We start from the raw sequence: 26,695 nt of genomic DNA on the forward strand, positions 1-26,695 counted from the left end.
AACTAGAATGAGGAGTGTTTTTTTGCATTACTGATATCCTAACTAATGTATCCTCTACATTTTATTTCAAGGTGACAAAGGAATGGTAGAACCTAGAATAAAATAACTTAAATTTATGTATTCTAGATTTTGACATTTATTTAGCCTTACCACACTAAATAAAGTCAGTCTGAAATAACATTCCACTTATTAAAAAACAGATTGTGAGTTACTAACTCATTTACTGTCTTACCTGAAGTCCTTTTACAAAGTTCTGAATTGAGAAATCATGATACAAAAAGATGTTTGTTAGAATCTGTAACACTTTTTCACTTATTTTAAAGGGAAACTGAGCTGTAAGAAGTAGCTGAAAGAGATAAAGGGCATGGAAGAGTCCTTATTAGTCTTTACTCTTAAAACATAAAATGTAAATAATAAGACAATGACACAGTAAATATGAAAACAATAGCTAGTTTTTTCAGGTTGAATATCAATCAAAATTTTAATTTATACAACAGTAACAACGACGAAAGGAAGCAATTTATACTATGTCCTCACATCCAAAGATATCCACCATTCTCCATCTAATTCCTAATTTTTAGAAATACTGCCTATTATCTACATAATTCTTTTTCTCACACCAGAAACCACTGAAGAAGTTGCAGGTTTTGGCAATTCTTGTTACCAGATAAGATTTCTTTTTTATCCCTGATTCAAATTAATGAAGAGTAACAGATTAGGTACTATTGAATAAGAAACAAAATTAATACATTTTTATTTTAAAGATATGGAAACCTGAATTTGTATTAAGTGGTTAATTTTCTTTTCTTTCTTTCCTTCCTTTCTTAAAAAAAAATTTTTCTTAAACAAAAACTCAGTTGTAGAAGACCAACTGAATTTAGCTACAGCCAAGCTGTATTAAATATTTCACCTGGAAAATTTTCCCCAGAAGTGTCAATAAATCAGATGGACATCACTTTTATGAAAAAATGTATAGAAGTAATTAGTAAATAAGTGGATTGGTGGTCACAAGCATCATAAAACAAATTTTAAAGGAGTCTAGAAAAAAAAATCTGTGGAAGGTCAACACTAAAGAATCATATTTCTGTGGTGCAAGCCTGTAATCTCAGCAGCTCAGGAGGCTGAGGCAGGAGGATTGGGAGTTCAAAGCCAGCCTCAGCAACTTGGTGAGGCGCTAAGCAACTCAGTGAGAACCTATCTCTAAATAAAATACAAAAATAGGCTGGGGGCGCTGGGGATGTGGCTCAAGCGGTAGCGCGCTCGTGTGACAAGCGTGTGGCCCGGGTTCGATCCTCAGCACCACATACAAACAAAAGATGTTGTGTCCATCGAAAAACTAAAAAATAAATATTAAAAAAAAATAGGCTGGGGATATGGCTCAGTGGTTGACTGCCTCTGGACTCAATCCTTAGAACAACAACAACAACAAAAAGTCATACTAGAAATTAATGCCTGAGAAAGTTCTAGCATTTATCTATTCTCAAGAGTAACATGACAATCAGAAAAGAGTCCACTAACCACTTCAAATCATTTTTTAAAAAGGTAAAATCAAAACATACTGGTATTGTTACTAGGAAGTCTACACATTCTGTAAAAATTTATTTTTAAAAGCCTATAATTTTCCAGAGTAATAATAGGTAAGAGATATAAATGCACAGATAGATATGATCACATTTCATAAAGCTTGTATTTTATCTGAACAGGCAATTCTATTCAAATATCAGTATAAAATTATAAAATCATTAAATAAAATATTAAAATACATAAAGATATATGCTGTATAAAGTATATAAAGAGATTTAGAGATTTATCATTTACATACACAATTATTCCTGAGGTTTTCCTTTTACCCTATGTCACTGGTAAAACTTTTTCTTTTTACCTTATCAAGTACTGTCGTCAGGTGCTCTTTGCAAGGCAAAGACTGGAATAGTTCTATACATAATAGAGATGATACTGCATGAGGAAGCAATCGGTGGATGATAATAGGAGATGTGGCGATTCCAAAAATGAGTATTAGTGGAAATTCATGCAGATGTTGACTAATTTTCAAAATATAAAAATGAAATTTCTTTAGCAAATATATTTAACACATTGCAAGATAAAACTAGCTTTATTTTAATGCCTACTTTAAAGACATTGCTAATGAGTATCATTCTAAATATTAAAATTTTCTATGTCATTCATTCTCTTGTTAAAAGTAATACAAAAGGTTCTTTTCTAGACAGTATAACTCTGAATCAATCTATTAATGAATGCTTTCATTTTATAAATAAAGTCACCAAGATTTGGAAAGATCAAGTACTTCCCACTAAGGTTATAAAATGTAAATTAATTGAAAATGTACTAGGGACTATTCAATTTATCTTTTCACGTGAAGTTTCAGCTTCACCTACAGTCTTTCTCACTGTTGGCCACACAGCCTGTTTTCAGAGTTCACTCACATGAAGCTCAGTAATTTCCAGGTAGCTTATTCTATATTTGGACACTTAAAAAAAGACAGTTACTCAGCCATTATAGCTAATAGTTAAAAGATGTTTCTTACACACTTTTTAATGGAAATTACTAAAAAATGTTCCATTCCTTCCTCTCATTCTTAAATTCTCAAGCAAACCAAATATAATATATTCTTAGTGTTACCGGAATGAACACAAATGACTTCTCCAGAGTAAAAAGGCACTATTTTTGAGGGCTACTACAAGTCAAAGCCCTGTGTATCGTGGCTGATGATTCTGCCCACTCTTCCTGCTAGTCCTGCTTTGTAGTATTCTAGATGCATGCAGTTCTATTTTCATAGGAGTAAAGTACCTCAACTCTTATTATCATAAATTTTCTTTATTTTTGATGGCTAATGTGGATCCAGGTGTAAGCTATAAAAACTAGTATTTTTTTTTTTTGGTCACTATGCTGTACTGTGTACTTGCCCAGCATGGTAAACACAGTGTTAGCATTAAGAAAAGTCCTAGGTCAAGGGCCAAAGAATGCATGCAGCTCAGTGATAGAACACTTACCTAGCATGCATGAGGCCTTGAGTTCAAACCCCAGCAATGCAAAAAAAAATAAAATGCACTAAAGAAAAGTTGTGGACTGTAAACTCTTAGGATCAATGGGGGAAGAATATATTATCAAAATAAGAATCCTTAATATGTTAATAAATTATAATTCAATATAGCTTTAGACAATTATAGGTATAACTATGAAGGCAAGTTGACATGTAGAAAATACCAAAGTAATTGTATCCTAAAAAGGATACTATGATAAATACGTGTCATATGGTTTTAAGTTATATTAGTTACCTTAATTCTTGGTCTCACAGGATTACCTTGAAGATTCAATGACACTACTTTTATAGTTTGGATATTTAATTCCCCTAAAAACCTCATTAGTTAAGCAACAAAATAATGTTCAGAGGTGAAATGATTAGATTATGAGAGCTGTAACCTCATTAGTGGATTAATCCATCTGACTGATGACTAACTTAAAATTAACTACTGGGTTTGGTAAAAGTAGGCAGGGGTGGGGTGCCAAATCAGGTGGATCAATGGGGGCATGGCTTTGAACTAAATCTTGTTCCTAGCCTCTCTCTCTTTCTCTGTATTTCCTGGCAGCTTTCTTCCCCCATGCCCTTTCCCATTCTGTTCTGCCTTACATTGGACCCAGAGGAATGGAGCCAGCCAATCATGGACTGAACATATGAACCTCTTAAACCATGAGCCCAAAATAAACTTCCTTCTCTAAGTTGTTCATGACAGGTATTTTGGTCACAGTGATGAAAACCTGATTAATCCAATTCAAAAGTGGTTTCTTACTAGAAATATTACATAAATATAAGATGACTTAGAAAACAAGTCTTGGTCAGTAAAGCTATATGTAACTCAGAGCCTCTAAAGATAGGTAACAGAAAATAAAGCCCAATAAAATATCAGTCTGCAATAGTTTATCCATTTAATGGACAAATAAGAGACAGACAACCTTGATAAGACAAACTACACTTTAAACTACCTTACCATGATAATTAATAACAGACTAAATTTGTCTTTGATTCTCACTGGGGTCAAAAAGCAAATGACAAATCTGGTATGAGGTCTTTGAACATTCAATTATACAAACTTGAAATCACTATGAATTTCATTAAATTGGTCTTTTTAAATGGAGATTATGTTAAAAGTATTGCTTTCTTAAAGAGAATTTTACCCCAAAGCTAAGTGATATACCATCTACCTGCTGATAATTATGAAGTCTTGGAGTATTTTTGTTGTGAAGCTTTCCATGTCCTTTAAGATAAGCACAACAGGAGGAGACTGCCACTTGCTAGAAGTTGTCCTCTTTTTGCCTGATATTTTTGGGTCTGTCTTCTTTCAAGGCATTATGGAAAGAAGTAATTAAAAGTAAGCCTTACCACCCAAACAATGCTATAATGTCACATGTTGATAAATCTCTCTTCATATTTCACAGACAGTGTTCCCCACCCCCTGCTCCATAGGTAAATAGCAATTCCTTTCAATAGTTACTAGCAGAATCTTTGTCTGACATGGGAATAATAACCAAGAAGAAAAAGGCTTGGTAAGATCTATAACTCATATGAAATATCTATAACTCATATGAAATAGAAACATTTCATATGAGTTATAGATATTTATATTTGCTGCTGGGAAAATGACAGAAAAATCATGGGAAGAGAAAATTTTCTACAAAATTGGCTTTTTTGTGGGTATAGTTATATTTTGCTTTGCTTAAGGTAAGAATTAGTGTCTTTTAATTAAAAAGCATAATGAAAAGCACTATTTGCTACTCTGTTACTATGAAATGTCAAGCTTGAAAAGGATCCTAAATATCTGGTTCAATCCCAATCTTTTGAGTATATCAGACATAAATTATATTTGATTAATCAAAAATCCAAAATTGAGGAACCAATTAATTGTATAACCAATTAATACAATTAAGGTATTATATAGTAAGCATTAGAACTAGTCCCTATATAAGTTAAAATGAAGCTTATAATGATTTCTGTAAAAATGTTGACTAGAAAATGTCACCACAATACTTTTTTGTCCATATCTGGTACAAAGCATTAGAAATTAAGGCTGTGGTTTTATAGCACAGTTGCCAAGGAATCACCTATATTGTTAAGACCTCTGAGCATGGAACAAATTACATTCTTAGAAAAATAATATATGATCATTCCTTATAGGATCACGTTGACAGTGGCAACTGGCAGCATGGTTCTACTGCACAGAAGTAAATACAAGGATCTTAAGAGGTAATATATTAAAGTTACAGCCACTGTTAGAGATACAAAGAATCAACTCCTGATGCTATCTTTTTGCCACTAGAATATATTTTTCCACAAATACAAAGTCCTTGTAAAAACTTAACCACTTATCAAGAATTAGGCTACATATTAATAAAAGAACACTTTTAATTAAATTCTAGTAGCCTTAGGAAAAATAAAAAGCTTCTACTAAATTGGCACCTTGTGCTGTTTATTAGAACAAAAAAATTGTATGTTTAATATAATTCCAGGCTCCATCAATCATGTGTCAACACTGTGGAAGAGAATCATTGGTGTATGTTACCTGTGTGACAGTCATATACCAACTAGAAAGTGAATCCATTGAACAATGTGTCATTTTCTGGGTGACCTGAATACTTTCCTTCTCTTTGGGTTTTGCATCTACACAGCAGTCCATCAATTGTGAGATCAACTTTTGCAAAAAATGTTTCATATCTGTAAAACACAAAAAGAAAGCTTATTTCCTTTTAAAATGAAAGCCCTTGAGACTTCTTCTTCCACTTATTATTTCAGTAGAATGCATTTTTCTATACTTAGCATCAATACAGATAACATCTAACATATTAACTATTAATGCTCTTTAGCACTAATACTTAAATTTCATTAGTTCATACTAAGAGCATACCAAAGTTTATATGAATCATCTATGATAAAAATGTTACCTAAGTAAAATGAGTAAACATGGAAACTACAAATTATTTTAGAAATAGTATACAATGGACAAAAAAAGGATTTCAAAGTCTCTAAAAATAGATCAAAAGTATTATTTACATGAATTATCCTACTCATTACAAATCTTCCTTTATAATAATTTTAAAAGATGTTTTTAGGGCTTTTACTTAATTCTAATCACTTTATGATTATGAAAGTAATACACACACAAAAGTATTGTATCAATCCAAATCCAAACAGTATTTACTGTATTAGTGTACATATCCTTTATGGTTTGATGGCTCTGCCAATAAACTTTTTTTTTTTAAACTAATGTTGGCCTTTTAAAGTGTGGAAAATAAAATAATTTATGACTGTAAATATGAGCTTATGGAATCTACTCTCTATTGGTCTAAGAGCTTCCCATTTTCTAACTTCTAGTTTCCTGTTTCAAACCTTTCCATTTATTAAAACTTTCACTGGGTTAAGGAACACATCTTGCAAAATGCATTGGCAGTGAAGCTGATATGGCAGGAATGGAGCCAGAAAAAAGGAAGCAAATTTGGCAAGAATACTGCATTAGTCAAGATTACTTTGAGAGCCACTAAAACTCAGCCTGACTATGCTCTTTCCACAAATAAAAATGGATTAAGAAAGCCAGAAAGAGAAAGAGAAGAACAGAAGAATTCTGTTAACACTTCACCAAGGTATCATGGCATTTACATTTTACCTGGACAATCTTTAGCTTGCAATGAGACTACATATGGTGTGACATTATTCTGGAGGGCCTCTGTTAAGCTTCTGAATATTAAATCATGATCTGTAACATTCACACCTGTGGAGTAATACATCAATATTATACCATCATTTTTAGTAATGCTTTTTTTGAGAGAATTTTTTTTAATATTTATTTTTTAGTAATGCTTTTATAACAAAAGTTATTTCTTGCATCAACAAACTGCTAAGTGAAACATTTTAAAAACAGGATTCATAATAGGAACCAAGAAAATATACCACATAAATGAAGAAATAGCCATTAATAGATTACCTAAATGTTCATATCACTATGAAGCTTTACAGATCCTGAAAGTCCTCCAAAGGCTCATCTCTGTGTTAAAAGCTTAGTCTCTAGCTGTGGCAATTACTGAGAGGTCATGGCACCTTTAGAAGGTGGGGGTCTAATGGAAGGATGTTAGATCACTGGGGTGATACCCTTGAAAGGAAGGTTGGGACCCTGGCCCCATTTCTCTCTGCTTCAAGCCAACATGAAGTTAGCTTTGTGCCACTACGTGCTCCCCATCAAAATGTACTGCCTCAGCATGAGCCAAGCAACAAGCCAAGTGACCACAGACTGAAACCTCTGAAACCACAAGCCAAAATAAACTTTTCTTCCTTATAAATTATCTCAATAGTGTCACAGTATTAGGAAGCTACACAGCTTTGTAACAGTTGTTTTTTGTTCAAAAAATATTTATCACAATTCCTCTTTTAAAAAATTACTACAGATATGTAGTCAACCTTTGAAAATATCTTAGGAATAATTTCATTACTTAAGTCAAATTCATAAAGATCTCTTTAATCAAACACAAGGGGCTACGGAATCCAGCCTTATTATGTCCCTGATTTAACACCTAAGGAGAATCTAACTATAATTCTATTAGCAATCATAGTACTAGATACATAGAAAAAGTCTGTACTAAGCTAATTCTTGGGGGTAGAGCCTAAAAATAAATTAAAACTATATGATTTTGACATTTACCAAACTCTCTGTTCTCATTCCTGCTAGTTAATTTTAGTGCATAGGAAGAATTGGGTGGAAATTTCCCTACCACTTTGGGAATAATTCTATTAATTGACATCTTGCCTAACAATCTGATTTCTAGAAAGTCCCTTCTACTTGGGCAGACATCAGCAGCACACATTTTTGAACTGTGGTAGTACTTCCACTGCTTAGAAAGAAAAATTTCAGAATCATTCATGCCAGCAATAAGCACTACCCCTGCCAAAAGTCAAAACATAAGAATATTATTTTTTAACTTTTTTGAATTTTTTTCCAGACTATTTTTTTTAAATCGCTATATGTACCTTTTTGAAAACAGAGTATGTGCAACTGTACCTAAGCACTCTTTGAGTGCAGAATTATTTTATGGTATCATACTGTTTCTAGCATTCATCATAGTCTTTGATTGTAATACTGCATGTCTGGACATATTTGGGAGTTCAGTTAAACACTGGCTCATCCTGTCTTTCATTAACTAACTTTATGAGCTCTATATAACATTGTGTTTCTTAAAACAATGAACCTGTCTATTGCAAATAGCATAATTAACAATGTCTTTAACTGGAAAAATGTTCTCCTCAAACCATGATTTTGAAAAATACAATTTCCATTAGCTTTTCTCTTTTTTGGCAGGGCTTTAAATCTCTCAGAGCAAGCTTTCAGGCTATCCCTCTTGGCTGTGCCTCCTTTCTCCATCTCTAATTGTTGTAACATCTCTAATTGCTGTAACCTGGCAGTAGAAAAACAAAGCATCTAATAGAACAAGTAGTCATCACTAGGTCAAAGTTTCTCATCCATAAATGAAAGGTGTTTAATTAGACAACAGGCTGTTCTGGAATGCTGGTCCACAGCATTATAAAAATCACTCCATTAAGCCTTATTACTCAGGGTGGTCTTGAGATCAGCAGTATGGCATCATCTGGAAACCTGTTAGAAATGCAGGATTTCAGGCCTCATCCCAGATCTAAAAGAACAAAAATCTGGATCCTCTTATGGTTACAATGACATCACCATGTAAGAAATACTGTCCTCAATATCAGGAATAAGATTTGAGTAATGAAGAGTGTTAGAAGAAGTATTAAACAAGAGAATTAACTTCTTTTATTAAAGCCTATTAGTATAACAAACCTTAAATAAACAAACTGGAAGTGAAATGAAAAGCATATTTAAAACCCAAATAAATTCTACTTTATTTTCAAAAGGAGAGAGAAATTTGCAGGGATATGGGTGTAGATCAGTGGTAAAACATGCACTCAGCATACATGAGGTCCCAGGTTCAACTTCCAGCATCAAAAAAAAAGGGGAAATGTTCAAAAAGATGTTTAACAGAGATGAGATATAGTGATAAATATTTAAGAAATTTACAGCAGGCAATTTGTAAGCAGTTTATACACAAGCCATCCAAATCTCTTCCTAGGCAATTAATATAAAAATAATTAAACAATCTGACATTGAAAAACTAAGAACATGGAATGTTATAATCTCACTCCAGATATGGTTTTTAAAAAAGGTACAATAATCTTATCTACTAACACACTGGTCGTTTATTACCAAATCCAAATCTCATATGCTCCCATAACATGTATAAGAAAAAAAGAATAAAACAAATAGTTTTCCTTGTGACAAAAAGTTGAAAAGAGCACTAGCTGAATCAATTTCTTTTAATTTTCAGTGCTATGATCAGTATTATGAAGTTTTATTGGTTTTAAAAGTATGCAAACTATAGTATGTTTAATTTTATAAAGAAAAGACATAAAAGGTCTTTATTAGAACAAGTTAGTCCCCATTATTCTCAACAATACAACCAATTAAAAAAATACATACATGTATGAACAAACAGAGGAACATACATACCAAGAACAAGAGCAGCAACTGGAATTTCTCTATGTTTTATTTGATGTCCCCAGTCTCTTGAATTCTTCTTAAATCCAGTATGAGATTTTTGCAGAAATTCAATTAGACTGTCAAACAGATTTTTATTTAATTCTTCCTGTAGTCGCTACAAAGAAAATAAAGAAATTTTATGAATCATTATTCTGAGTAGTAATCTGGTGTCTTTCCTGGTGTTGGGATATTCTAATTTTCTTTTCCCTTTGAAATGTTCAAAAATTTTAGTCTATGAAATAAACTAACAAATAGATTAAGAGGAAGAATAAAGCATATAAAGGTATTAACATAGCATGAGTCACACAAAGTATGTGACTAAAGGCAAGATGGTTGAAGCTTAAATTTCATTTTGAGATACAGAAAGAAATAGGGGCTTGGGCCTGATGAGGATATATGAGTATGGGGGCAGTGGCAACATGTTATAAAAAGTGGGAAGAAAATGCACCAAAGAAAGATTATATAGGTAACCTTATTTTATCATTACACAGATAATAGTCATTAGAAGGCCACCTGTGGTAATTTCTGGCAGGGCTAGGTGTCAGATTCCAAATCTCTCCTTCCAGAGGAAAGATCTTTCCTAGGGAGATGGGAGGTGTCAGAGAGAAAAGCATCTGCCTGAATTCATAGTTTACTTCACTAATGTAGACAGATATAAATTTATTTTTACAAAGCAGATTTTCTGAGCCATTCCCATGTCTGAACCTCTTGGAATAACCATTAGAAAATATGATAAAGAAGAATATTTTGGGGTGCCCTATTTTGATCTTCCTCACTGATTTTAGAAGGAAAATTATCAATGATTCAATTCAAATATTACATAAAAAATGACCAAAATGATTGAAATATAGATAAAATAAAAGTTAAATCGCTAGTGATTAGTGCTTTGAATTCCCCCATTTTAAAATTCCTCTAATTTATTCATTTAATATTTATTTATCACCTTATGAATGAAAGCATTCTTTATCCTAAAAAAAAAAAAAAGAAGAAATTAGACAAGAAAACTTGCAACTAAAACACACAACAATTGATAAGAGCAGAAGCATCTAATGTAAGCTGAGAAGGTAATAAATTTGAATTAAGCCATTAGCAGATGATAGAGGAGAGACAGGAGACAAAGTTAGAAGGAATGAGGACTTAGGGATGCAAGGAAGGAAGAAAAGCACTCAACATCTGGAGAACCACAGATATAGCTAAGCATAAAAAACATAAGAAGTGCTAAAAAAAGGAAAATGGACAAAATGTAAGAGTCTAGACCAATAACAAACATATATGATGTTTAAAGATTTGGATTTTATGGGCTGAGTTGTGGCTCAGAGGTAGAGTGCTTGCCTAGCATGCAGGAGGCACTGGGTTCAATCCTCAGCACCAAATAAAAACAAAATATTGTGCCTACCTATAACTAAAAAATAAATATTAAAAAAAGATTTTAATTTTATCCTGTATGCTACTGAAGGAATGCTCAGAGGGTTAATCTGGTAGCACTGTGAATGCCAGATGAAGAATCAGGGAAGGGGATTGGAATAGGAAAGACAATGGAATGAATCTGATGTAACTTTTCTATGTACACAAATGAATATACCACAGTGAATCTCAACATCATGTACATCCATAAGACTGGAATACTAATTAGAATAAGATATATTCAATGTTTGTATAATAAATACTTCAAAGTAGACTACTGTCATGCATTAATTAAAAAGGAAAAAAAAAAAAAGAATCGGGGAGGCTGTACTGGCAAAGGTGCTGTATAAAAAACTCCAATAGACTGGCATAGGATTGTTTGAGGGCCAAAAGAACTTACAACAGATCTGAAAGATTTGACATCAGTTAGGGACACCAATGGGGGAAATTTTGACAATCCAGTTTAAAAAGGAAAAAGGCTTAAACTGTAAACCACAAAGTCAAATATCTTTAAGGATTACATGGAACATACAAACAAGCAAGGCTACTAGGTGAAAAGCAATAAAAATTGGTAGAAAGCAGTAACAAGATGAAAGTTCATAGCTCTCTCCAAAGCATTCAACTGTTTGTGTAACAACATGTTGGTCAAACAGAACAAGACATTAGCTTAAGATATTGGCCCTAGAGCTACCAACTTGCTACACTGGAGAAATGCTTTGTTCGGAGCTGTAATATAAAGAGCTTGGTAATGATATAAAAATAAAGGAGTGATGGAGTTTAGAAATAGCTTAATTTAACACCTGTGTAACTTGCTAAATGAATGGATAAGAGTGCCACCACCTGAAAGCTCCTTGCCTTACCAGCTATCGTGCTCCAATACCTAAAGCTATGCGTGATATTTGGAACATGAGGAGTTTTTTTCCCTAGTTTATGAAGATTATTGACCAATATTTCCTATATTTCATTAATACTCATAAATTGGTGGAAGGATGGGAATCAACAAACATGGGGTTTACAGTACTAAGAGAAATGTTAACAAAAAAGCATTCACCTCAGTTTCACATTTCATCTGTTCCCACATCAAGTGATAAGTTTCGAATCGAAGCTTGCTGTCCTCAGACTCATTTTTGCCTTTATTAAAATAGTCCTCTAAAAACACAGAAAGAAGTAAGTTGGTTTCTTTTCTAATACAGTAAAGTTAGAAACTGTGTGCAAAGCCACAGTAAGTGACTGAGGTGGAATTTTTTTGCTTTATGCACCAGTGTAAATCTATATCTATTTGGAGATATATATCTGTATATCTATATATAGATACATATATTTGAAATAAGAAATATTCCCTATTCATTGTATTTAATTTTGTTTATATATCTTATTTTTGTGTTGATATATCTTTAAGATTAACAATATCTTTATTTTTGGGGAAAGGGGTTTATACCTGGGATTGAACTCAGGGGCACTCAATTACTGAGCCACATCCCCAGTCCTATTCTGCATTTTGTTTAGACAGGGTCTCACTGAATTGCTTAGTGCCTCACTTTTGCTGAGGATAGCTTTGAACTAGTCCTCCCGACTCAGCCTCCAGAGCCATTGGGATTACAGGCATATGCCATGACACCCAGCAACAATATCTTTAATTTTTAAATTGTATTTCTCCATTACTTTTGAATTTCTAACAGTTTTATTTAATGTTTTTTGGCCTGAGGTATATACAATTAATATTAATTTTTGTTTTTATCCTACAATCTCATATATTTTACTTTCACATGTTTGCTTTGAAATATCTATTAAATGACTCTTCCTATTAATATTCTTATTTTTTTATTCTATTGACAGTTTAGTCCAGCCTTTCTTTTAGTCTTTCTGTATTATTTTATATACTTTCCTCCAATGTCAAAATACCTTTTATTGCAATGGCTTTCAAACTCTCTAAAACCACTATCCACATTAAGGAATACATTTTATATTATAATCTGATACACATATGCATAATAGAAACAAAAGAAAAGTTCCACAGAACAATTTTATTCTTATGTAATAGCAAACATTTTCTTTTCTGTTTCAGGCCCACTAAATCAATTTCATAACTAACCTGTGCATTATGACCAGTTTGAAAAAAAACAGATTTATTCATTCCATGAATCATCCTTTCTCTCACTAATGTGAGATACCCTTTTAGTCTAAATATTTCTATACACTTTAAACTACTTTTGAACTTCATCTTTGGTTCTACTGAATGCAATTCTATTTCTATACCAATTCTGAACTGTTTAAATTACTGCCACTTTTTGTATGTTAGGACATTTTAGTACTGACTACATCTAGGTCTTTCTCACATTGCCACCAAACAATGTTATTCTTCAAAAAAATTTAAAAGCTTAGGCTGTCCCATCAAATTAATTTATAGCAATTTTACCACTTCTTAAAAACAATTACACTGAAATTTTGACTAAATAATATCAAATTTATAGACTGATTTGAGAAATAACATGTTTAAGATGTTTTTAAAAATTCACACCCAAAAGCATCATATATCTCTTCCTTATTCAAATATTTTACAATCTTTATAGTTTTCTATATTCCTTCATATTTCTTGTTGCTTAAGGGTAGATATTTTATCACAAAAGTGAAAGTTTTAATGGTATTAAATTTCTACCACTTGGGCTGGGGTGTGGCTCAGCGATAGAGGACTTGCCTAGCTCATTCGAGGCCCTGGGTTTGATCCTCAGCACCAAATAAAATAAATAAATAAAACAAAGGTATTTTGTCCAATCAGAACTAAAAAATAAATATTAACTAAATAAATTCCTATCACTCATATTCTAACATCAAGTTCCAAAGTTAATTGATAGTGGATTGAAAGTTCCTTTCATATTAAGGAACTTTCCTTCTAATTGTAGCAGATTCAGTTCTTAACAAATATTGAGTTGTGATTTTATCAAACATCTTAGAAAACATTCAAGTCATCACCTGATAAAATGACAGTTATAGTACTGAAATGCAAACAAACAAACAAAATAACCAATACTATTAGGAGACAAAACAGCATAACAAGATAGCCTTAGAAAGTCCATCATTACCTTACGTTTTTTCAGAGGAGGAGGGAAAAAAACTGAGAAAGCATAGTTTCTTTGGGATTACGTTTATAAGGGTGTCAAGCTCTTGATCACAGTTTGTTCATCTATTAACGAGAAACTATAAGTCATATTCTCTACCTACCATTACCCCCCAAATTAGACCATTATTTCAATATTTTTATTCCTGAGTACAGATTTCAGCTAGTCTCAGATTAAAGGATTAACATTTTATCACATGATGGTTTAGTAAAGTCCCATTTTACACATTCAAGCTGTTCAATTCCTTAAACAATGGTATTCAAAAAATACATGGGTATGCTTGCATTTACATCATCATTTTTCCACTGGGATTAATTTCCACAGTGCTGAATAATGAATATAAACACTCCATATGCTTTTGAGAAACTTTTGAAAAATTCTAATACCTGGGCCCCAATTCGAGACCTTCTAATTCAGTTGATCCAGGCTGAGATCTGGCATGGGTATTTTTAATCCAATTAGGTTCCATCCTACCATTTATGGGATAGTTATAAAAACTTATTAAGTAGGTATCTTTAAAATTAATATTTATGTTTTTATTTATTTATTTATTTTAAAGAGAGAGAGTGAGAGAAAGAGCATTTTAATATTTATATTTTTCAGTTATGTGGTGCTGAGGATCGAACCCGGGCTGCATGCATGCCAGGCGAGCGTGCTACCGCTTGAGCCACATCCCCAGCCCCAGTATATTTATGTTTTTAGAGTTCTATTCTTTTGAGAAAATAGGTGAATCATTGGTGATAATATTAATGATATCATTATTTTTAATTACAGTAAATTTAATTTATAAAATTATATAATAAGCTCTAGGTTATAGTTTTCAGTTGACATTGAAAATTATCAATTTCACTGAAATATCTGCAGAATTGAAAACTTGGAACTTAAATTTTTTTCCAAATTGAAATCTGAATAAGGACTGTGGATTATATCCATATCAGTTTTCTGGTTGTGAAAATGTACTATAGTTATATAAGATATGATCACTGGCAACAAACAGATAAAGGGTACAAGAAAACTATCACTACTAGTTCTTACAATCACATGTGAATTTATAATTTAATTATAAATTAATTAAATTTAAAAAAGCTCCCCAAGTAATTCTAAGTGCAGCTACGAAAGAGAACCAGTGCAATGAACACTCTGTATTTAACACTAACATTCTGTTTTATTTGAAGATGTCCTATTATCTTGATCATTAAATAGGTAGCTAGAAATAATGAAAAAAGTGAAGAAGGCATCTTTTTTCAATAATTTTTAAGGTATAATTTGCAAATACACCCATTTTAACAACTTGGTAAATTCTGGCTCAATATATACTCATATAACTACTCCTAAATATAGAACTCAAAATAGAGAACATTTTCATAACTGCAAATAGTTTCCTTTTGTCCTTTTTTTTTTTAAATTTTTTTTTTTAGTTTTAAATGAACACAATATCTTTGTTGTTGTTGTTGCTGGGGATTGAACCTAAAGACTTGTGCATACCAAGCAAGCACTCTACTGACTGAGCTATACCCCCAGCACTCCACAATATTTTTTTATGTAGTGCTGAGGATCGAACCTAGTGCCTCACACTGGGCAGCAAGTGCTTCTACCAATGAGCTACAGCCCCAGCCTCTCCTTTTATACTTTTCTAATCAACTCCTCCTACCTTATGAAGCCACCAAGACTTTTAAGAAAAATCTGGGTTTTGTTTCTTAGGTACTGGGGATTGAAATCAGGGGCATTTAATCACTGAGCCATATCACCAGCCCTTTTCATATTTTATTTAGAGACAGGGTCTCACTAAGTTGCTTAGGGCCTTGTTAAGTTGCTGAGGCCACCTCTGAACACGGATCCTCCTACCTCCTGAGCCACAGGGATTACAGGCATGTGCCACAGTGTTCAGCTGGTTTTTTTTTTTTTTTTTCTTAATGTCTTTTCTCTTTTTACCCACATGTGTTTCTAAGTGATTAAAATCTACTGCTTTAATAATATGATTATGTGAATCTGCGATTTAAATCCATCTGCTAAATAATTTATTAAATTCTAGTTGGAATAAAGAGTAACAACAACAGTGCAAGTCCCCCTGTGCATATGAGATAGAAAGCACAAACTGGTAGAAAGGGTAAAAAACAAAAAACAAACAAACAAAAAAAACCATAAGAGGCAGCAACTCTGGGCCACCTAAAAATATGTAACAGATATGTTTGCAGTTTTTTTCCCTCCTTCAGGCTACTGAGGTCTGGGAGTCTCAGAATATGACTATAAGGATGAGTTGGTGACGCTTCCTGATAATACAGATATTACTGTCTCACAAACTTCTGCATGTCAGTTTTTACAGGCATGAAAAGCGAAGAGAAAAACTTCTTAATAAGCCAGTCTAGTCTTTCATTCTATAGACAAGAGACCTGGGGAAAGCCAAAAGAGCCATGAAAAGGTCATACAACTAGTTAGGGTCAGGACCATTCTCCAAGTTTCTTTAATTCTAGTCCCAGTTATTCCAAACCTTGTGCTTCCATAATCTGACAGAATTATTGTAACAAATCCAGACCATGTTTTTTTTTTCCCCCTCAACATGTATTGGTGTGCACAACCCTTATCCCTGAATTAGAACATACATCATTCTTTTTAATACCCATGTAGTTATTAAGCCCTTTACTATGTGTTCCATACATGTGACTTTTCTTTCATCTTATCAAGTTTATTTATAAAATGAATCATGTCAAATTTTTAAGAATGTTCAAATTTAATTCAGAAATATATTTAAATTATATTTAATTCATATATTTAATTCAGAAATACTTTAATTCAGGAATAATTCCTATATAATTTTCACTAGAAAATAAATGTAAATTTGGACTTTTTCTTTTGTTTGGTTTCCACATCATTTTATTTTCTATTATTTCTACTATCGTTAAACATCTATTGCTAATCAGCATTTATAATTGATTTGATTATTTAATTATTTAATCAAAGTCCAAAATATTTTCCTAGGATAAACTGATGCTCATTTTTCTTTCTTTTCTTTTTTTTTTTTTTTTGGTACCAGGGATTTTAACCAAAGGATACGTGACCACTAAGCCACATCCCCAGCCTTTTTTATTTTTTGAGATAGGGTCTTGCTAAATTGCTTATGGCCTCACTAAATTGCTGAGGCTGGTTTTGAACTTGTGATCTTTCTCTCTCAGCCTCCTGAACTGCTGGGATTTCAGGCAAGCAGCTGGGATTATAAGCATGGTAGCCTGGCTAATTTTCATTTCTGAAGTTGTGCATGAAGAAACAATGGCAGAGAAGTCATCAAGAGAAATGTATTTCACAGTTTGCCCCGTGAAAATATATTTACATTCCCTTTTAGATTAGAACACTAGGGTGCATATTTTTGACAATGCCTAGGAAAATAACCTTTTATTAATAGGCTAAGTCAGTCAAGCTTAGAAAAGAGAATTACTAAATTCAATTAGATTTAGTTCTTAAAGTTTAAAAAGACATGGAGGAAGAAAAACTAAGAGATTTGATGTTAAGACGCCTTACCTATTGGCACAGAGATCTTCCTTTTCTTGAAGTTTGGTTTAAACACAAAACAGCCCTTAAAAAAGAAAAAAGCATAAAGTCAATGTAGCCACAGAACTGACAAATCTGATTAACCAAATATTTTATGGCTTTTTTATAAAAGGTGTTTATTTCAGGTTCTAAGAAATCACATCATGTCATTCTGAATTACAGAAGGAAAATCTTTTTATTTATTTATTTATTTATTTATTTATTTATTTTTGGCAGACACAATATCTTTGTTGGTATGTGGTGCTGAGGATCGAACCTGGGCCGCACGCATGCCAGGCGAGCGCGCTACCACTTGAGCCACATCCCCAGCCCCCAGAAGGAAAATCTTAAAACAACCATCTATTCCTTTATCCTTCTTCCTATGGAATGCTCTGGTAGATCTTTACGTTTACTCTTTGGGACCTACTCTGATAGACAAAGGAAATAAAAGCTGATGAAACTGATTTCCAGAAAGTTTCCATTTTAATAAAATTTAAGACTATGTTGCTGGTGTCCTAAGTCACAGGGGCCTTATCTCAGGGAGTCCCAATATGTGAGGTCTGGTCACTTGCCCCAAAAGTCAAATGGAAAAGGCAATAAATAAGGAAAGAAATTTTATTTATTACAGCCATACTGGGAAGACAAGGAGAAGCAAGTATCCTCTGCCAGGTCTTCTGGGGTACTAACATGAGCTTCAGGTTTAAACAGTAGACCGTATAAAAGAGTAAGTATGCACAGTTAAGCAGTCTTGGTTAAACTGTGATCTGGTTTGTCATTATCTCAGGTTCTGTGAAGTGCTGCTGACTCCAGGGGAGTCATTATTACTTGAGGAAGCAATTTGGTTTCCATTAAAAAATGACTGCTTCTATTCTGTAGGCAGACTTAGTTGCTGTCACAGGATAACTGGTTCTGCTTAGGGGGTGCAGTCACATTGTGTGACAATCTTCCTGAAATGTCCAACAATCGTAAAAATATCTTAGTCACTATTACCTTGGTGTCTTTAGTCTTGAAGAGGGCCAAGAGATTTTAGGCAAATTTAGGACTAACTGACCTCGTACTACCAGTTTTCAGATGGACACTCCTTAAGTGATTAACACATCTATACAGAGTTGAGTAGGAATATGACCAAAAGTTCAAGATTATAAAGGTGGCAGGCAGAAAAACAAAAGCAGTAATTCCTAACAATTTATCCTTTTAGTTACCCATCAGACACCTTCAGGCCCAACTGAAGAGTCAATGCTTTTAAGTAAAAGCATCTTCTAAGACCTTATTACAAGAGGAGAAATAACATTAAGATGAAGATCAAGAAAATTGAAAGTAGGGCTGGGGATGTAGCTCAGTGGCATAGTGCTTGCCTAGCATGTGCTCAAGACCCTGTGTACAATAGTAGCACTTTACCATTCCAAAAGAAGTCCTTATTATTTAACTAAACTCTAAGTACTTAGAACTTTGACAAGCAAATAGAAAACTCTGACTACCATTTTATCCTACAACTTTCTTCAACCAATAAAAGTCTTATTAATTTATCCACTAAAGTTTGACTCAAAACTAACCTTGTCTGTGAAACCTTTCCCAAGTCCCTAGTGAGAAATGTTCCTTTCCTTAGATCTCACAGTACTTTAACATCTTCATTTGGCTTTGTTTTGAATTACTTTCACTGTAAATCAATTATTTTGGGGTGTGTCTCTCCAAGTAAACAGTGAACATCTTCAGAATAAAGACTGTATTTTATTTATAATTATTTCCTCAATATTTAGAATAGTGCTAATATGTATATTAGGCAGTCAGTATTTAGAAGGAATGAATGTTTGCAAATTAATGTTCTTGGCAATTTCATAACTATATTCATTGGAATTATGTACCACTGGTCTAACGTAATAATATACTGATCCTAGTGTATCCTACCAATCCTAAAGTCACACTTTATAAATACCTTCTTAAAGATTTCATTTATATGGAAAATTAAAAAAAGAATAAAAGAAATTTACCTACAAAGTCATCTCAGGATAGTGTAAGAGATAACTGTGCAAAATATAAAGTGGCCATTTGGATTCCAGGTTCAAATTTAAAATTGTGCCGTATGTTCTTATTTTTGCAACTAGTAGAGCTATGTGAAATACACATTTTTAGGGCTGGGGATGTGGCTCAAGCGGTAGCACGCTCGCCTGGCATGCGTGCGGCCCAGGTTCGATCCTCAGCACCACATACAAACAAAGATGTTGTGTCCGCCGAGAACTAAAAAATAAATATTAAAATTCTCTCTCTTTCTCTCTAAAAAAAGAAAAAAAATGTCTTGGTGTTTGGAACAAAAATAGTGCCTACTGTTATATGGCATTGTAAACTCTTTAAAAAAAAAGAAATACACATATTTAGAAAAATCATATGGTATAATGACAAGCTTGTCATTTCATCCTTTCCATATGGACCTAGAATACAGTAAAGGAAAGGTGATCTTAAAGAAGCAAGATAGGAAGAGTACTTAGAATGGATTCTAATATCAGGCAATGATAGTAATATGGTTAATCACTTTGAACTGCTAGTAAAGTGATGGTGTTAGATACGAAGGAAGAAATCTAGAAGGAGGGCAACAGCCACAAAACATCATAAGGACAGAGAAGTGAAAGTACTTAGAGGTTAAAAAACAAAATGACAGAAACTTCATATATCTGTTCTGACATGGTAGCCATTGTCACATGCAGTTAATAAGTGCTTGATATGTGGCTAGTACAAATGAGAAACTGAATTTTTAAATTAAATATTATTTTAAATTTAAATTTAGCCACATGTGGCTAGTGAATACTTCATAGGACAATACAACACCAGGATTTATCTTCTTGCCCGCTACATTTTGACTTGCAAACCCTTACCACCTAGGTTTACCTTATGAAGGAGGTCTATATGATCCCGCCCTCACACCTGCATTACTTTTCCAATCTCATTTTCCCTAATGTTCCTACTTTCTCCAATTTTGATGACACTGACTTTGCAATTTCTTTACAATACTTTATTTTTTGCTGTCTAGTCCCTGCCCTCCCTTCCCCCCACGGCCAAAGAAACATGTTCTCTTTGTTCTCCTTCCTCAAAACCCATGCCTGACAAACTTCTAGTCATTTTTTTGTCGGTCTCAGCCAAAGTGTCAGTTTCTCCAAAAAGTCTTCGCCAACCCTTAACAATCTATATTAGGTTCTTCTCTCTCGTCCATCTCACTCAGAACTTTTTTCTTTCACAAGTGATCATCAGCCTGTTAGTGTCTCTCTTGGAACAAGTCTAATTTGTTTACCTCTGTATCTTGGTACCTATCGGAGTGCTTTGGCGCAACAGTAAACATGAAGGAAAAAGTAGGGGAGAACGGGGCACATTCTCTGGGCATCCGACCTCCACGAATCAGGACTTAAAAGCCCACCCTGGCTGCATTGCAAGGCAGATCAGCGACCTCGTTCCCCAAAGTTGGCCTCAACTAAACCTGAGGCAAAGACGCCTGAACTGTCTGCCTCTCCCTCCCGTGGAGCCAGGGAACAGAGAGGCCTGCATAACCTCCACTAAATCCCTTCTCCAAAGAGGAATGAGGCGGCGGTGAGGCCTGGGTGAGCACCCGCCCAGACGTACCTTGGACACGGAGGACGTGGCCATGGTCCTACCGCCCGGTAGGTTGCGGAGACACTCAGGATTTCCCGCGCGCCCTCGCGGCAGCAGGGCAAAGGTTAAAGGCGGGCGGTTCGGCTCCTTGATTAGCTGGCGTGGCCGTCCGGGGCTGGCTTCCGGCGTGCAGAGGCGGGGCCCCGTTCAGAAAAGGGAGGAGCGAGGCCAGAGCCAGACATGGCGTGTGGCTTCCGCAGATCCATTGCCAGCCAGGTACGGATCCCCGAGCGGGCGGAACGGGGACTCCGCGAGGCGGGGGACCCCAAGCCCATTAGCAGCTGCGGCCGGTCACTCAGTGGGAGGGTCGGTTCCGCGAAACTCTGTTTGTTTCTGCAGCTTCATCCCTTTTCTCTCGAGGTGCAGAGGAGAGTCATGTGGAGGGTCAGGAATAAGGCAGAGATCGTTTTTCTCAGGGTGAAAAGTAAACTTTGAAAGGTACTTGTTGCTTCCCTCGCTCCTTTTCTTTTTATTTTTTAAATGTATTTTTTAGTTGTTGATGAACCTTTATTTTATTTTTATATGGTGCTGAGGATTGAACCCAGTTCCTGACACATGCTAGGCAAGTGCTCTACTACTGAGCTACACCCCCAGCCGCCTCCCTCCCCGCTTTTCAATCCACGTTTTTCCATGTTTTACTTGGGTGATGCACTACCTGGATAGAATGTCTTTGGGCCATGATTAGACTCCAAAGAAATGAATGCTCCGCACACTTAGTGAAGTTGATAATGGATCTGAGTTGCTATCAAAAGGATCTAGCATAAAAGCTTGTTGTTTCTCTTGCAGTCCTTAGGACAATTTACCCTAGAAATATTTTGGTAAATCCCAAAAGTAAATGAGTCTGTGCCTTTTTGATTTGGAGGCATTGATGAGTAAAAACTGCAGAATAAATCTGGAATTTATTAAAAAGAAATTTTAAAATTCACTGAATATCTTTGTAATTTTGTTGCAAAGAAAGTTTCCATTGTGGCCTTGACAAATTCATTTCCTTTTTATTAATGACATATTTTGCCTGGTATATAATTTACTTTAGCTCATTTTTGCTGTTTGTAGGCATTTTGGGGAAATCCTTCTGTCTTTGCCTTCAAGCTTATAGATGTACTGCTGTGTCCCCTGCTAGCTCCTCTAATACCACCTTTTAATAAGTCAAAGCTGAGTTTATTGCTTGCTGGGGTAAGGCAAAACACCACCTCATCAGACTTCTCCTAGTGCCTAAATTGGGAAAGCAAGATCAGATTTATTGAGAATCTTATGTATGGGATAAGGCTGATCTTTCAGCAGCAGAGTATGGGAGGGGATTGGGTCTGAAGGCTCAATTAGAACTGGATACTGATCTTGATAAAACAGTTTGTCATTGGTGGAAAGAGCAGGGCAAAGGTTCTTACAACATAAAGATGCTTTCTATTAAAGAACTGAGATTTTCCATAAAGCTCCTGTGAAAATCAAGTTATTTAGGCAGCAGTCTCCAGAACTGTTACATTATGCTGATGAAGATAAAAAAAAATAGTCATGTTAATGTAGAGAGTAAACTTTCTCTGAGGTAGGTAGTTTGGGTCCTCAGTGTTCAGTAGATGCTTTGTATTCTCAACCCACAGGTCAAAATAGTGCTATGATCAGAAACATAATTGTTTTTAGTTTTGCAAAGGTTGTATTCTTCCTCATAAAGAAAGTAAGATGGAGGAACAGGAACAAATAGTTATTAAGCTACTTTGACTTTTTTAAGCCCATGGTAACCCTTTGGTGTAGTTTACATAATATTATTATGCAATTGAACACATGGAGATCTAGAGATATTAAGTAACCTACCCAAGGCCACATGGATAGTAAATTAAAGTGATTTTATGAATTGAAATCTGTCTAATTTAAAAACCATTTTTTTCTATAAATTGCTGTTTAATTTGTGAAATCAAGAAGCACAATCTAGTCACTAAAAAGAATTTGTGCGGACTGGGGTTGTAGCTCAGTGGTAGAGCACTTGCCTCCCATGTGTAAAGCACTGGGTTCAAGTCTCAGCACCATATATAACTAATAAAATAAAAGTCCATTGAGAATGAAAAAAATATTTAAAAAAAGAATTTATGGATATATATGGCAATATAAATTAACCAAATATTTATCTGATTATGGAGTGTTTGAGGGATTGAGTAAAAGTTGAGGATAAATAAAAATGTGTGTACTTGTACAAATGAGGAGCTCTTTGCTAGTTTAGGAATGAAGGAAATATTATATGATATGACACAACTATTCAGCAGACTTTGAATAATGAGTCTAGAGTTTTCTAACAACTATCCCAAAGTTGAAATTGAATATTTTCTGCCCTGGAGTGGCTCCAGACCAGCTTGAGGAACAGATGTGAACAGATAATTGCAGTGCACTCTGTAACCACTATATTAGAAACTTATGCAAAAGAGAACTTAAAGAAGAAGGCTTTATGTCATGGGAGGCTTTGTGGAAAACAAGATGCTGGGGCTCCATCTTGAAGGGGGAATGAGTAGCAGTGTGCCAAGTGAATAGGAGGTTGGCAAGGTGTAGGTGTTCTAAGAAGAGAGGGTGCAGACATACTGACATATGGAAAGCATGGTATATTCATGTAACCAGAGTATTTGGATATGACTAAAATTTAGATTATACTTCACCTCAGCAAGTTCTATTAGTTTTAACTTCGGAAATACATCTTGGAGCCAAACAGTCTTTCCCATTACTGCTTCTTCCTCTCCCTATCCCAAACCAAGCCACCATTATCTACACTGACTTCTTATGGGTTTGTTTCTATTTATTCCTCCCTTTCACATATATCAAAAAAATGACTTTTAAAATGTAAATCAAATCATATTACTTATCCTTCTACATTTCACAAACTCTACACCAGAACTTAAACATCTTTTTAAATTCACGCCTCTCTATTCTTTCTGTAAGGTCTAACCAAAATGTTATTTTCTATCTCTTTAACCCATCAAGGTCTTTTCATTCTCATTGCATAGATTATTCTCTGTGTCTAAAAGAAATGCACTTTGCATATGCCATGACCCATTATGCAAGATAAAGGTTTAACAAATAGTACTTATAATGTGTACGTGTTCACTTTTTTTTACTTTATACTACTTCATTTTTCAAAAATGGTAGTTGGAACTCATTGGATTTATTCCCAGCTGATAACATATAGTTTAAGAGTATATCCTCCAGTTCTCCATCTCAGTCCCTTGTTTGCTTCTATAATAACATTATAAGTGAGTAATTATTTTGTTTTGATGTATATTTCCTCTATAATATTTTTTGAAGACAGAGAACACTTCTTATTCATTGTTATTTCTCCCACCTCAGCAAAGTGCCTGGAACATAGAAGATATACATACCTGAAGAATGAATATGAGAATATATATTGAGATATAATATAAAAACTAATTTCACTGTATGAGTTCATGATTTTATTTTATTTATTTATTTTTTTTAAAGAGAGAGGGGGAGAGAGAGAGAGAATTTTTTTTTTAAAGGGGGGGAGAGAGAGAGAGAGAGAATTTTTAATATTTATTTTTTAGTTCTCGGTGGACACAACATCTTTGTTGGTATGTGGTGCTGAGGATCGAACCCGGGCCGCACGCATGCCAGGCGAGCGCGCTTTCGCTTGAGCCACATCCCCAGCCCGAGAATTTTTAATATTTATTTTTTAGTTCTCGGCGGACACAACATCTTTGTTGGTATGTGGTGCTGAGGATCGAACCCGGGTTGCACGCATGCCAGGTGAGCACGCTTCCGCTTGAGCCACATCCCCAGCCCCGAGTTCATGATTTTAAAGTGAGATGACTGGTAATAGTGAAAAGAACTGAAATTCCAGCCCTATCACTTGCGTGACAAACTCTTGGCAAATTAACCTGATGGCTGTAAGATGATGGTGTTGATTTGAGTTTATGGATTGTTAAGTAAAATTAATAGTTGTGGTGATATAAGTATTAGCTACTATTTATGGAATGCTTGTAACATGGAGTGTTTTGCATAACTTTAGGGCTATTGATAAGATTTAATGAAGTAGGGCAAGGTGGCACCCAGCCATAAAGCCAGCAACTCAGGAAACAGCAGCAGGAGGCTTGCAAGTTCAAGGCCAACTTGGGCAATTTAGCAAGACCCTGTCAAAAAATTTTTAAAAAAAAGGGAGGGGAAACTGGAGATTTCATCTCAGTTTCAGAGCATCTTTGGGTTTAATTCTCAGTGTACATAGGGGTGAAAAAAAGATAAAAGTTCTATTAAGATAATATTACAGAAAGTGCTTCGTGTCAAGAACTGAAGGGTCTGTGATTTTAATTTACATGTTAACCTACCATAGTTCAGAGATGGTAGCAGAAAACATGAGACTTTATTATTCATAGCAATAGCTGGAGTATGAACATTACTAAAGCTTTGGCATTAGTGAGTTTAAGTTCAGCTTGTTCTTTTATTAACCTTTAATTTTGAAGTAATTTCAAACTTACAGATAATAGTACTGAGATTTCCATATCCCCTAGATTAACTAGGTTGGCTAATTATTGACATTTCACATTTGCTTCATCATTCTGTCTAGATTATTTTTTCCTGTTTCATTTGAGAGTGGGATTCATATACAAGCTCCTTTATCTCCTGATACATTATCATTTTTAAGAACAAATCTCATCTGACATATCATTAGTACAGTTATTAGATTCAGTGACATTGATATAAAACTTTAATCTTCAGTCTACATTGCAGTTTTGTTGATTTTTCAAGTGTAGTATCGCAAATTGCATTTAGTTGTCATGTAACTGGTACATTTTAAGTAGCCTTAAGGTCTCTTTATTAACTTTTATCTCCATAATTTAATAAAGAAGATACACTGCTAACAAGCAAATGGGAATACAAGCCTCTTTGACTCTACTGACAGGTTTTGTTATCAGCTTTTAGGTGTGGCCTCAAGAAGCAATTAAATTTGATGATCAATTATTGTCCCCTAGTTCTGAGGTGAAATTTTGGGAAGATATTCATCCACATTCAGGTCAGCAACAGAATTGACTGAATTATCTAGGTATATGATTTGAGTTGCTATGATTTCAATGAGTATCTCCCTCCCAAAGACCTGTATGGAAAGGTTTGATTCCCCAGAGTGACAGTATTGGGAGATGCTGTGAACCTTTAGGAGGTAAGGTGTGGTAGGAGGTTGTTAGGTTATTGGAGGCTTATCCTCATAAGGGACTGTGGGACTGTAGGCAGTTCTCCCTCTCTTCCCATCCCTCAACCCCTTTCCTGGTGTAAGATAAGCTTTTGTTCCATCCTCTGCTCCTACCATGATGTGCCCTCATCAGAGGCTTAAGTCAGTGAGCCACCCATCTTAGACTCAAACCTCCAGAACCATGATCCAAAATAATCTTTCTTACCCAAGTAACCTGTGTCAGATATTTTATTATC

General features: G+C 34.5%; 2 protein-coding genes across 15 annotated transcripts in view; one reads left to right on the forward strand and one right to left on the reverse strand.

The window, feature by feature from the left end:
• The window catches only part of Orc3 (origin recognition complex subunit 3), a 91,184-nt gene extending 69,796 nt beyond the window's left edge, over positions 1 to 21,388 (reverse strand). For 8 of the 11 annotated variants that reach the window (XR_013425013.1, XM_078019628.1, XM_078019629.1 and 5 more), the window contains exons 1-9: positions 21,257 to 21,388; positions 17,642 to 17,696; positions 12,064 to 12,161; positions 9,579 to 9,723; positions 6,675 to 6,779; positions 5,577 to 5,728; positions 4,222 to 4,355; positions 1,883 to 2,042; positions 233 to 346 (exon numbers count right to left, since the gene is read on the reverse strand). Coding sequence is in view for 10 of the 11 variants with exons in the window: in XM_078019628.1 (XP_077875754.1) it covers positions 233 to 346; positions 1,883 to 2,042; positions 4,222 to 4,355; positions 5,577 to 5,728; positions 6,675 to 6,779; positions 9,579 to 9,723; positions 12,064 to 12,161; positions 17,642 to 17,696; positions 21,257 to 21,280 (987 nt within the window). In the remaining variant the exon portion in view is untranslated. Of the gene's footprint in view, positions 1 to 232; positions 347 to 1,882; positions 2,043 to 4,221; positions 4,356 to 5,576; positions 5,729 to 6,674; positions 6,780 to 9,578; positions 9,724 to 10,551; positions 10,577 to 12,063; positions 12,162 to 17,641; positions 17,697 to 21,256 lie in introns of those variants that run through there. The other 3 variants (XM_040283068.2, XM_040283069.2, XM_040283070.2) reach the window with 3 other exon arrangements.
• Positions 21,264 to 26,695, forward strand: part of Rars2 (arginyl-tRNA synthetase 2, mitochondrial) — a 61,624-nt gene continuing 56,192 nt past the window's right edge. The window contains exons 1-2 of one of the 4 annotated variants that reach the window (XM_078019630.1): positions 21,264 to 21,502; positions 24,955 to 25,024. In XM_078019630.1, coding sequence (XP_077875756.1) covers positions 21,279 to 21,502; positions 24,955 to 25,024 — 294 coding nt within the window. In that variant the 5' untranslated portion in view covers positions 21,264 to 21,278. The remainder of the gene's footprint in view (positions 21,503 to 24,954; positions 25,025 to 26,695) is intronic. The other 3 variants (XM_078019631.1, XM_005324724.4, XM_040283075.2) reach the window with 3 other exon arrangements.

The sequence above is a fragment of the Ictidomys tridecemlineatus genome, chromosome 8, assembly GCF_052094955.1.
Source record: "Ictidomys tridecemlineatus isolate mIctTri1 chromosome 8, mIctTri1.hap1, whole genome shotgun sequence".
Lineage (NCBI taxonomy): Eukaryota > Metazoa > Chordata > Mammalia > Rodentia > Sciuridae > Ictidomys > Ictidomys tridecemlineatus.